We start from the raw sequence: 13,211 nt of genomic DNA on the forward strand, positions 1-13,211 counted from the left end.
GCAGGACATGGGCGGGCATAGGCATGGCTACCAGATGGCTGGCTTTTGTGGATAATGGAAAAAAAAAGTGGCGTTAAGCAGTATTTCGCCAGGTTCACTTGGCCCTTTTATTTTCACGACCAAGCCTCAAAAAGGTGCCCCAACTGACCAGATGACCTCCGAAGGGAATGGGGGATGACCAGTGGTCACCAACCCCCTCCCACACTAAAAAATAAAAATCTTTTTTTACCAGCCTGTATGCCAGCCTCAAATGTCATACCCAGCTCCCTGACAACAGTATGCAAGTCCCTGGAGCAGTTTTTAATGGAGTGGAGGAGTGGCCTAGTGGTTAGGGTGGTGGACTTTGGTCCTGGGGAACTGAGGAACTGAGTTCGATTCCCGACACAGGCAGCTCCTTGTGACTCTGGGCAAGTCACTTAACCCTCCATTGCCTACCGCATTGAGCCTGCCATGAGTGGGGAAGCGTAGGGTACAAATGTAAGAAAAAAAAAATGCAGTGCACTTAAGGCAGGCAGACCCAGGTCCATCCCCCCCCCCCCCCTACCTGTTACACTTGTGGTGCTAAGTGGTGAGCTCTCCAAAACCCACTTTACCCACATGTAGGTGCCCCCCTTCACCCATAAGGGCTACTGTAATGGTGTACATTTGTGGGGAGTGGGTTTGGGGGGGGATTTGGGGGGCTCAGCACCCAAGGAAAGGGAGCTATGCACCTGGGAGGTATTTGTATATTTTTTAAAAATCTTTAGAAGTGCCCCCTAGGGTGCCCGGTTGCTGTCCTGGCATGTGAGGGGGGGCCAGTGCACTACAAATGCTGGCTCCTCCCACGACCAAATGCCTTGGATTTCGCCGGGTTTGAGATGGCCGGCATTTTGTTCCATTATCGCTGAAAAACAAAAATGGCCATCTGAAACCCGGCGAACTCTGGCGTTTGGCCGGGCTAAACCATATTATCGAAAAAAAGATGGCCGGCCATCTTTTTCGAAAATACAGTTCCGGACAGCTGTTGCGCCGCCGCCAAAATAGATCGCTGGCGACGTTCGATTATGCCCCTCCACGTTACATAGGCTGGGATTGGGAATAGCTGGAGCTATAAGAGATCTAATAGCCTCTTAATTATAAGTGATTATCTGATGCCTCCCTGCCTTTTTTCTCAATTTTAAATAATATAAAATAGGGCAGCGTAACAGGCAGCGCCGAAAATTCGCTCCGAGAACCAGCCTGAGAGAAAAATTATTGTGGACAATATGCCCCATACTAAAAGGAAGGGGTTGACGAGGATAGTTCCCCCACCTACCTCGACTCCTTCATCGACTCGGACGGGACTAGAGCGTTTTTTCGGGCCGATTTCCCAAACAAGCAGAGATGTGGATCCCATAGCGGGGCTCCTTGGGGAAGTGGAGGTCCCGCTGGGAGAGGATGTATCTCTCTCTCCACCATCTACTAGTAAACCTCCCTGCCCAGCATCGATGGCGAGTACCGATGTGGATCAACGCCCTACCGGAAGTGTATCGGGTGAGATCCACGGTGAGGGTCGGGAAGTCCCACAGAAGACGCTGGGAGCAGAGGTCGTAGGAACCTCAAAGAGAACGCAGGAGGTAAATCTTGAAATGATTTGGGTAAAGCTGAACAGGATGGATATGACTTTACAACAAACATCAGGTGAAGTCAGTAACTTTAATAAGAGATTTGGTGAGTTAAATGCAAAGGTAGACCTGATAAAAGAAGAAACAGCTGAAAAAATGACTGTTATTCAAAAGAATGTAGATTCTTTACAAGAATTTAAAATAAATGTGGTGAAAGATAATGTTGAACTTCGGAGACGAGTGGAACAAGTTGAAAACTTTAATAGAAGGTTAAATCTACGTTTATTGAACTTTCCCAAACTCCTAGGGATTACTCCCCTAGATTTATTCAAGAGTTATTTGAATGAGGTGTTGAAAATGCCTCTGGAAGCTATGCCGCCTGTTAACAAGTTATATTATATTCCTACTCCTAAAGGAGTGATTGGGAAAAATCAAGAAGCTCAACTTATGAATATAGATCCTGGAAATATTTCAGCTATACTTGAACAAACACTTGATGAGACAACAGAAAGGTCTACATTGATAGTGTCTTTAATATTTGAACAGGACTTAAACAACATAATGAAACAGTACTTTAAGAATTTAAAAACCTGTTTTGGGGGTATTAAAGTACAGATTTTTCCTGATGTTACAAAATCGACTCAGCAGAGAAGGAAAGCCTTTTTGGCATTGAAATCAAGAACTGTTGAGATAGGAGGGATGTTTTTCCTGGCCTATCCGTGCAAGTGCCTTGTGAGACTGGGTCAGGTTAAATATACATTTTTTTCACCTGATGCCCTTAAATCTTTTCTGGATTCTAAACAATTGTAATATTATAAGGGAATATTACGCCACCTTATTATTTTTGTGAATTATTGTTATATGTTCCCCATAACTCTTTTCGTCTCCTCCAATAATGAGGTCTAAGGAAGCAATAATTATCATAATTAATTAAGAATTTAGACTATTTTTTGAAGTAGGCTTTACTTCTGTAAGAATTTTTCTTTAAGGAATGTTATTATTTCTGTATAAATTGTATTATGGCTGTATTTCAATAACAAGTATATTCTTGTTAAAATGTTAAAAATTTAATAAACAAATTGAAACATAAATAATATAAAATAAGAGAAATAAGCAAAATGAATGTATATTGTCAGGTTACCATTACTCCATTTTGCTTTTCATGGTTATTTTTTGGAGTGGACTCCTCCCCCCCCCCCCCCCTTTTTTGCTATTATATATATAATACAGCGTCTGATCACTGGATCGCAGATGATCACTACAACATCAGAAACACTTTCCCCATTTGTAAGCACCAGGTCCAGCATTCCCCTTCCCCAGTTGTTATCGCCCCATCTCCCTCCTACCCTTCCTCTCCAAGATACTTGAACGCGCCGCCGTTCATAGCCGCTGCCTCGATTTTTCTCTCCTCTCATGCCATCCTCGATCCGCTTCAATCTGGTTTTCGCCCTCTACACTCGACAGAAACGGCACTCACTAAAGTCTGTAATGACTTGTTCCTTGCCAAATCCAAAGGTCACTACTCCATCCTCATCCTCCTCGACCTATCCGCCGCTTTTGACACTGTCAAATATAATTTACTTCTTGCCACACTGTCTTCATTTGGGTTCCAGGGCTCTGTCCTCTCCTGGTTCTCCTCCTATCTCTCCCACCGTACCTTCAGAGTACACTCTCATGGATCTTCCTCCACCCCCATCCCGCTCTCTGTTTGAGTTCCTCGGGGATCTGACCTTGGACCCCTTCTTTTTTCAATCTACACCTCTTCCCTGGGCTCGCTGATTTCATCTCATGGTTTCCAATATCATCTCTATGCCGACGACACCCAGCTTTATCTCTCCACACCAGACATCACTGCGGAAACCCAGGCCAAAGTATCGGCCTGCTTATCCGACATTGCTGCCTGGATGTCCAACCGCCACCTGAAGCTGAACATGGCCAAGACAGAGCTTATTGTCTTTCCACCCAAACCCACTTCTCCTCTCCCTCCTCTTTCTATCTCAGTCGATGGCACCCTCATCCTCCCCGTCTCATCTGCCCGCAACCTCAGAGTCATCTTCGAGTCCTCCCTCTCCTCCGTGCATATCCATTTCACCTCTATCCAGGAAATCTAGACTGCCCCAATTTGACTGTCTGCACATGTTGTCCTTTAGATTGTAAGCTCCTTTGAGCAGGGACTGTCCTTCTTTGTTAAACTGTACAGCGCTGCTTAGAAATGTTTAGTAGTAGTTGTTAGTACTGTCTGCAGAGATTCAGGATCTCCATGCTTCTAGATGACCCTGCAACCCAATTGTCCCAATCAACATCCCACTTAGTCACCTCTCCCCTCTCCAGTCGGGTCTAAACTCTGCTGCCCGTCTTGTCTTCCGCCAGGGTCGCTTTACTCATACTACCCCTCTCCTCAAGACCCTTCACTGGCTCCCTATCCGTTTTCACATCCTGTTTAAACTTCTACTAACCTATAATTGTACTCACTCTGCTGCTCCCCAGTATCTCTCCACACTCGTCCTTCCCTACTCCCCTTCCCGTGCGCTCCGATCCATGGATAAATCCTTCTTATCTGTTCCCTTCTCCACTACTGCCTCCAGACTTCGCTCCTTCTGTCTTGCTGCACCCTACGCCTGGAATAAACTTCCTGAGCCCCTACGTCTTGCCCCATCCTTGACCATCTTTAAATCTAGATTGAAAGCCCACCTCTTCAACATTGCTTTTGACTTGTAACCACTTATACCTCTCGCTTCTACCTACCCTCCTCTCCTCTTTCCTCTACACATTAATTGATTTGCTTGCTTTATTATTGTTGTCTATTAGATTGTAAGCTCTTTGAGCAGGGACTTCTATGTTTGTGCAGCGCTGCGTACGCTTTGTAGCGCTATATAAGTGCTAAATAGTAGTAGTAGTAGTAGTAGGATCACCAAGGGGCCCTTTTGCAAAGGCGCATGCAGCACACATCAATTTCGCATTACCGCACAGCTAGCTCGTGTACCTGGCGGTAATTCTGAGTTCGGCATGTGTCGAAACCCCGTGGTAGAAAATCATTTTCTACCGCGGGGAAATTTCCGGTGGTAATCAGCAGTTGACATACAGGTAACGTGTGAGCCCTTACCGCTAAGTCAGTGGGTGGTGTTAAGGGCTCAGGCCGTAAGTAGATGCGCTCTGGTTTTAATTTTGCCACCCGTCCATTTCCCAGCCCAAAAGAAAAAAAAAAAACCTTTCTTCCAGATGCGGTGGAGGAATGGGCCAGCGTGCATCCAAAATACGTGCCCGCACTACTGCAGACCACTTTTTGGTGCACCTTTGTAAAAGGTCCTCTGAGCTTCTCCCTTTTTATAGCAACTTTGTGAATGTTTTCCTAGAATTTGCGTGCAGTGTTATAGAATGTGGTACTCCCACACTTAATGTAGGTGCAAGGATTTACACCAGGTTTCAGCTGGTGAAAATCCTCACGCTCAAAACTGGGTGCTAAGCGCTGTTTATAGAGTAGCACTTACCATTTATTTTTATGGTACCATTTACTGAATTTAGGGGTCCTTTTACTAAGGTGCGCTGAAAAATGGCCTGCGCCGGTGTAGACGGGTGTATTGGACACGCGCAGGTCCGTTTTTCAGCGCGGCAAAATTAAAAATTGATGCGCATCCATTTTGGGCCCAAGACCTTACTGCCACCCATTGACCTACCGGTAAAGTCTCACGCGTTAACCGGGCGGTAATGGTCTACGCGCATACACTGCCGATTATCGCCCGATTACCGCCACGTGTCGGAAAATTTCCGGTGCGCTTAGTGGACACATGTAAAAAAAATGAAATTACCACCCAGGCCATGCGGTAGCCGGGTGGTAGTTCAAAATTCCTAAATCTCTATCCATTTTTTCCACCTGTGACGGAAGTCTGTATATTACTCCACTATAAATATTAATCTATTCCCCTCTTTCAAGAGTGACCCACAGGGCCTCCTCAGGTGTAAGCCCTAATAATAGCCAAAACCTGAAAAATGTATAGAAATTGAGAAGCCCTACAGTGAAGCAATATTCATCGCTTGTCACACAAATCGTAGCTTTTCTAGGATCAGTCGCAATCATGTGACTGGAAGTAGAGCCGCTGTCGGTGGAATTCTGTGCCAGACCTGAGGCTTTCAGCTTCAAATCCCAGCCTGGTTCAATCAGACTTTCATCTGCCTCATACAAAGGACTCAAATACAAAGCAAACTACGCATCCAGCTTCTATATATGCACACAACTATGGAACTCGCTGCCAAAAGCTGTGAAAACAACCTACGCCCATCTAAACTTCAGGAAATCACTAAAAACCAACCTGTTCAAAAAGGCATACCCTACCGACCCAACATAAATGCCTACGCTCTGCAACACAGCAAAACCAAAGCTCGTAATGGACACTATATAACCTCTCCTTTCTTCGATTCCCATTGTGCCTGAACCTTAATCGACCGCAACATCACCATGTATTTGTTTCTCTACCGGAGTTGGCGAACGCCTTTACGGTACTATGTAAACCACATTGAGCCTGCAAATAGGTGGGACAATGGGGGATAGAAATGTAACAAATAAAATAAATATAAAGGGTTCATCATAAGTGTGTAATTTATCTGATAAGAGCTTCTGAAAGCCGAGCTATGCATGTACAATAGTCTTGACCTTATTATTAAGTGTTTTTTGCTCCGCTCTTCCCTACTGGTGCAGGTAATCCGGGAGCAGGCCGTGTCAGAGATGGAATGGGAGGAGAAGGCACATCTTACTGAAACAATGGGAAGAGGAACAGATCAGAGCAGCTCCTGGGGTGAGAGAAAAAAGATGGACGTTACAGAAAGCTTGATTCTTCCAAATTTCTCCCCACCCCCACTCCACCACACCATTACGACCTCTCTTCATCTTATTCCCAGTTCTTGTTTCTTTTTTATTTTTGTGATAAAAAGTATTTAAAAATATATATTAACACACTCTTGCAACAAAAGACATTAATATTTCACTCTGAGCCTCTGTTTTAAATATCTCCTACCCACGCTCCATTGTTCAGCTATCTGGGCTGCATTTGTGCTTTTTTCAAATTTAATTTTTAGTTATTCTTTGGGCACAGCAGCATTTTCTATTTTTCCTGGATCATAAGTTTGAACCCATGCTGGCAATTTTGATATCATTCAGAACTGCGTATGGATAGACTCTCCCTCCCCCTGTTCCAAGTCTGGTCATTGCAACAGTGGCCCTGAGGAGGGCTAGCCCAACCATTAGGTGAGACTAGGCAGTTGCCTAGGGCAGCAGCAAGCAGCTGTAGTTCATGCAAAGGAATATATCCAGGCAGCCACAAAAACTGAAAGAATCATCAATGTTTCTTCTAACCTGCAGGAAGGGCGGGCAGTTTTCACACACACAAAACAAATTTTAACACTTAAAAGTATAGGGGTCCTTTTTTTTTTTTATTATTATTTTTATTGAATTTACAATTTTACAAGCGTACACTTGAATCAAGCAATATCGAGCTAATATTTTTCCAATCATAATATTTGAACAATTAAAGAGAGAAATTAATGTAAAGAATTTCCTAAATTATTACAGGTATTACTTAAAGTAAATATAGCTCAGCCTCAGACCACAATAAAAGTAGAGGGCTGTAAAAATAATAGGAGAACAAAAAGAAGCATTTATTTATAGGAAATATGGCCTGGTCAATTGCACATCGTTTCTCATTAATACAACTTACGATGGAAATTTATTTGGTTAAACTTTTCTGATCCAGGAAAAATTTGAGCTGATCAGGCTCGAGGAAGACATACTTATTATTCATATAATATACAATACATTTGCAAGGATATGTCAACATGAACTTTGCTCCTATAGCTTTAGTCTTTTCTCTTAAAGCCAAAAATAATTTTCGTCTGTCCTGAGTTGTTTTAGTCACATCAGGATATATCCATATCCTGGCTCCACAGAAGAAAGTCAAAGCATTTTTAAAATACATTTTCATCAGGGAATTCAAGTCCTGTTCGAAGACAAATGAAACCAGGACAGAACTTCTAGTCTTTATATCTGATAGTGACTGTTCTAAGATTGTAGAAATATCCAGGGGTTCTTTCTCTTGTTCTTGTTCTAAAGAAACTACATTTTTCTCATCTTCCATAGATTTTATTGAATTTGGTAAGTAATAAATCTTATTAATTGGGGGCAACAAGGAAGATGAGTAATGAAGTATTTCAATGAGGTATTTCTTAAAAAGTTCAAGAATGGAGATTCCAGAAACAACTGGGAAATTCAATATTCTCAGATTCAATCTCCTATTATAATTTTCAATCTGATCAATTTTTCGGTTTATTATCATATTATCTTTCATCACTGCTGTTGTCATTGATTTGAAATTTATTAGGTCCGTTTGAACCTGAGATATTTGAGATGTCGAGTCACTTTTCAACTGTTCAAACGCAGTAGATAAGGAGTCAAGTTTACTCACTATTGAAGCAGTCTCTAAAGCTGTCTTCCTCGAAGCCAAAGTCAGTTCTTGAATCGCTTCCCAAATCAATTCCAGCGTCACCACCTGGGGAACTTTCCGTTCCCAGCTTGTTGTTGTTTCAGCTTCTCGGGGCCAGCTACCGCCGAACGAGGAGTCGTGGTCGCCGCTTTCCGGTTTTCGCGGCTCCTTCAGCTCACCCTTTTCAAAAGCTGGTCGCGGTGGAGGGTTGATTTCTGGCGGAGACAAAGATGTTTCAAACCCTTGGGGCGTCGATGCTCCTTCATCGGCGGCCCCTGCAGGGGTTAACACGCCAGCTTCCGGTGCTCGGCTCGTTGTGAAGCGGTCAATCGTTAGCTGTACCGGTGAAGATGTAAGACTCATCGACGGTTGAATTCTTACCAGACCTTTTCTCTTGGTATGTGGCATTATTTCATTTGTATAATTTCAAGAGATTCAGAGACCAGCTAAACGCGACCTGATCACACACGAGTCGCGACCGCCATTTTGACACGCCCCCAGAGACCGCCATTTTGACACGCCCCCAGAGAAAAGTATAGGGGTCCTTTTACAAAGGCACGCTAGTGTTTTTAGCGCATGCTTATAAGGGTATCTCTAGCATTTAGCGTGTTCTAATCAGCGCGTGCTGAAAACACTAGCATGCCTTTGTAAAAGGACCCCGTGGAGGGGCATTTTCGAAAGGGACGTCCAAGTTGCGATTTGGACGTCCTTGCAAAATGGCGAAATCCATGGGCGGGGAAACCCGTATTTTCAAAACAAGATGGACGTCCAACTTTCGTTTCAAAAATACCATCAGAGACGTCCACATCCTTAAATTTGGACGTCCCTAGACTTGGTCGTTCCTAGACATGGACGTTTCTGACTTTCGGCGATTTTCGAAACCAAAGACGTCCATGTCAGAAACATCCTAATGCAAGCCATTTGGTCGTGGGAGGAGCCAGCATTTCTAGTGCACTGGTCCCCCTGACATGCCAGGACACCAACCGGGCACCCTAGGGGACACTGCAGTGGACTTCATAAATTTCTCCCAGGAACATAGCTCCCTTACCTTGTGTGCTGATCCCCCCAACCCCCCCCCCCCAAACCCACAACTGTACACCACTACCATAGCCCTTATGGGTGAAGGGGGGCACCTATATATGTGTACAGTGGGTTTTGGAGAGCTCGCTGTTCCCTCAGCAAATGGAACAGGTGGGAGGGTATGGGCCTGGGTTTTCCCGTCTGAAGTGCACTGCAGTACCCACTAAAAGTGCTCCAAGGATCTGCATGCGCTGTCATGGGCCTGAGTATGACATCTGAGGCTGGCACAACATATTTTGAAAGATGTGTTTTGAGGGTGGGAGGGGGTTAGTGACCACTGGGGGAGTATCGAGAGGTCATCCCCGATTCTCTCGGGTGGTCATGTGGTCATTTCGGGCACCTTTTTGTGCCTTAGTCGTAAGAAAAACAGGTCCGGGTGAAAACATCCAAGTGTTCGTCAGGGACATCCTTGTTTTTTTGGATGTCCAAGTGTTAGGCACGCCCAAGTCCCGCCTCCGCTACGCCTCTGACACGCCCCCTTGAACTTTGGCCGTCCTTGCAACGGAGTGCAGTTGCAGACGTCCTAAATCGGGTTTCAATTATACCGATTTGGACGTCCCTGGGAGAAGGACGTCCATCTTCCGATTTATGTCGAAAGAAGGACGTTCTTCTCTTTCGAAAATGAGACCCATAATGTCTTTTGGGGGGGGGGGGGGGGGGGCTGAAAGTTAATTGACCATGGGATGTAAGGCTGAAGGTTCTTTTAGAGCACTATTAACTTTTACTTGCACAGGCCCAGTCCCTGAGGCTGGGAGCCATGTTTTGCTTGCTTTAAATCTAGCTGTATTGATGGCCACTACTTCCTTCCAACTAAAAGCTGAGGAATGTGGTTTTTGCGTCATCTCCAAAGGACCCAGAATATGAAAGACCTGATTTAGAAATCCAACTGGGTGCCACCCGTGTGGAAGCAAACAGCGGCATCATTGAGATGATCATTATTTATTTATTAGGATTTAATTATCGCCTTATTGAAGGAATTCACTCAAGGCGGTGTACATTAAGAATAAATCAAACATGAGCAATAGACCATTACAGCAGTAAAAATATTCAAATAACAATAAAACGTATGGCATGGTATATTACTTTCAATGTCAGCACAGCACATAATAGAACATTTTAATTGATAGTGAAGGGTAAAGCAAAGATGTAGAATATAGATAGGTAAGAGGAGTTAGAAAGTAAGGCGACTGATTTAAAAAAAGTTGCACATGAGGTCAGAGAGATGGTTAAATATTATCTCAGCTAGGGTAGGAGTGGATAAACATGTCCTGCTGCAGTAAGTGCAGCTCAGTCTCACTCACACACACAAGGAGTGACACAAGTAGTTACTTCTTCCATTAAAGGCCCGGTTGAAGAGCCAAGCTTTCACCTGCTTCCTGAAGTAGAGGTAGTCTTGTGTTAAGCGGAGCCTTTCAGGCAGTGCATTCTAGAGTGTGGGGGCTACTCCGGAGAAGGCTCACTTTCGGGTATCACATCGTGTAATGTCTTTTGGAGAGGGTGTGGTTAGTGATAGTCCTTGAGAGGACCTAAGCGTCCTTGGCGGTATGTGGAGGATCATCCTAATCTTCAGGTACTTGGGGCCATTCCCTTTCAGGGCCTTGAAGGTCAGACATAGAGTTGAATTTAGCCCTCTCTACTCCTTGTTGTCTTAATCTAAAGTAAAAGTGGGGAAATTAGACCTCCTAGATGTTATGGGAAGAGGAGCTGATCAGATTTGAAAGGGTAACTAACCACCCCTTATTAACTTGTTTCACCATTCATAATTCTGCAATTCTCTTATCATATCCTCTCAGCTGCCTCTTCTCCAAACTGAAGAGCCCTAACTAACCTTTTTTTCCTTTCTTCACAAGGGAGGTTTCCATCTGCTTTCTCAGTTTTGTCGCCGTTCTCTGTACCTGTTCTAGTTCTGCCATATAGTTCTGAAGATGGGGTGGCCAGAAGCGCGCACAGTTCTCAAGGTGCAGATGCACCAGGCATCTATACAGAGGCATAATGAAGGGGTTTTTTTTGTTCCTTCCTGTATCATTCCCGATAAACTGTTTGCTCTTTTGGATGCTGGCAAATGCTGAGCTGAGGATTTCAATGCGTTTTTTCACAAGGACTCTTAAGATTTTTGTGTAGGGTGAGGCAGTTGCTCTCTGTCTGTGTCCGAAATGCTGCCCAGCACAAGGAGGTTTCGGCCTTTGTAAAGGGTTGTGAGCACGTGCATATTTACAAAATCTTATTTGCTGATTTAGAGCCGCATGGCAATGACAGCAAAGTGACACGCTCTAATTCTCTCCCATTCTAAGCAGGCAAGACAGTTCTTCAGCTAGGTGTTACCCCACAGGTGAAGGAATGGAAAGCAGAGGCCGACCTGGATCCCCAGCAGTCCCAGGGTGGAGAAGCTACTCACGGGTCTTCCTCAGGTGAGTGATACCCTGGCGGAGTAATGAAGGGTGGGTTGGTGAAACACTGGCAGATCTTCTTGAAGTGACCAACCCACACCTCAGAGATCTCCACTCCACCACACAGCGCCCCACTGTTTTTATTTATTTGTTACATTTATACCCCACATTTTCCCACCTATTTGCAGGCTCGATGTGGCTTACAAGTACTGTAAAGGCATTTGCCCTTTAGGTTGATAACAAATACAATATTGTATTGTGGTCAGATGAGGTCATGGGTCGAGAGGAAGATGATGGTAAGTTGTCCAGTACGATGCTTGATTATGTTGTGTTGCTGGGTGTGAGGAGTTACGTTGGATCAGCGGGATAGGCTTTTTTGAAGAGGTGAGTTTTTAATGATTTCCTGAAGTTTAGGTGGTCATGTATTGTTTTCACAGCATGCGGGAGTCCATTCCATAGTTGTGCACTCATGTAGGAGAAGCTAGGTGCATATGTTGTTTTGTATTTTAGCCCTTTGCAGTTAGGGTAATGTAGGTTTAGGTATGATCGCGCTGATCTGGTTCTGTTTCTGTTTGGTAGATCTATAAGGTCTGTCATATATCCTGGGACTAAGCCGTAGATGATTTTATGGACCAAAGTGCAGATTTTGAAGTAGATCCGTTCTTTGATTGGGAGCCAGTGCAGCTTTTCTTGGAGGGGTTTAGCGCTTTCGAATCATGTTTTACCGTATATCAATCTGGCTGCTGTGTTTTCGGCGATTTGGATTTATTTTGTAAGTTGTTCTTTACATCCCACATAGATTCCGTTGCAGTAATCTGCATGGCTTAGGACCATTGCTTGTATTAGTTTGCGGAAGGTTTCTCTCGGGAAGAAAGGTTTTATTCGTTTGAGTTTCCACATTGAGTAAAACATTTTCTTTATTACGGTTTTTACTTGGCTCCCGAGGGTGAGATTGCGGTCGATTGTGACTCCGAGTATTTTTAGGCTGTCTGAAATCGGGAGTGTGAGTCCCGGGGTGCTTAAGGTTGCGGGTTTGTAGTTGTTATGTTGAGAGGAGAGGATAAGGTAGTGTGTTTTTTCTGTGTTCAGTTTCAATTGGAATGAATTTGCCCAAGAGTCCATGATGTTCAGGCCATCATTGATTTCATTGGTTATTTCAGTCAGGGCATGTCTGAAGGGAATGTAGATTGTAACATCATCTGCATAGATGAACGGGTTAAGGCCTTGGTTGGATAGGGATTTTGCCAGTGGGATCATCATCATGTTGAAGAATATCGGTGACAGTGGTGATCCTTGAGGTACTCCACAGTCTGCTGTCCACGGTGGTGAAATGTTTGAATTTGATTTTACTTGGTATGTTCTGGTGGTTAGAAAGCCCTTGATCCATTTTTTTTTTATTATTTTAATATTTATTAGTTTTAAATAATAGTACAAACAAATCCAGTTTGTAAGGCAATACAGAGAATTGTTTAAGGAAAATCAAAATATATATAATACATTCCATTCTAACATATATGTCAAAAGTATTTATCTTATTTCTCTTCCTTAGACCACCATAAAAAAGAAGGGGGGAGGAGTCAAACAGACTAAAGGAGATTTGTCACTCTAAAAAGAGAAGGAAAAAGAAAACTTGACAAAAATTGGCATAGTCCTGTTCTTATTTCTCTTTAACTTATACTTGCTGATATCAA

The 13,211-nt window shown here is 43.8% G+C and overlaps 1 protein-coding gene across 1 annotated transcript in view; it reads left to right on the forward strand.

Moving 5' to 3' along the window:
• The window catches only part of LOC115465948 (zinc finger protein 184-like), a 75,025-nt gene that overhangs the window by 9,530 nt on the left and 52,284 nt on the right, over nucleotides 1-13,211 (forward strand). The window contains exons 2-3 of the mRNA XM_030196882.1: nucleotides 6,277-6,373; nucleotides 11,425-11,541. Of these exons, the coding sequence (XP_030052742.1) occupies nucleotides 6,304-6,373; nucleotides 11,425-11,541 (187 nt within the window). The 5' untranslated portion in view covers nucleotides 6,277-6,303. The remainder of the gene's footprint in view (nucleotides 1-6,276; nucleotides 6,374-11,424; nucleotides 11,542-13,211) is intronic.

Source organism: Microcaecilia unicolor, chromosome 1 (assembly GCF_901765095.1).
Source record: "Microcaecilia unicolor chromosome 1, aMicUni1.1, whole genome shotgun sequence".
In the NCBI taxonomy this organism is placed as follows: domain Eukaryota; kingdom Metazoa; phylum Chordata; class Amphibia; order Gymnophiona; family Siphonopidae; genus Microcaecilia; species Microcaecilia unicolor.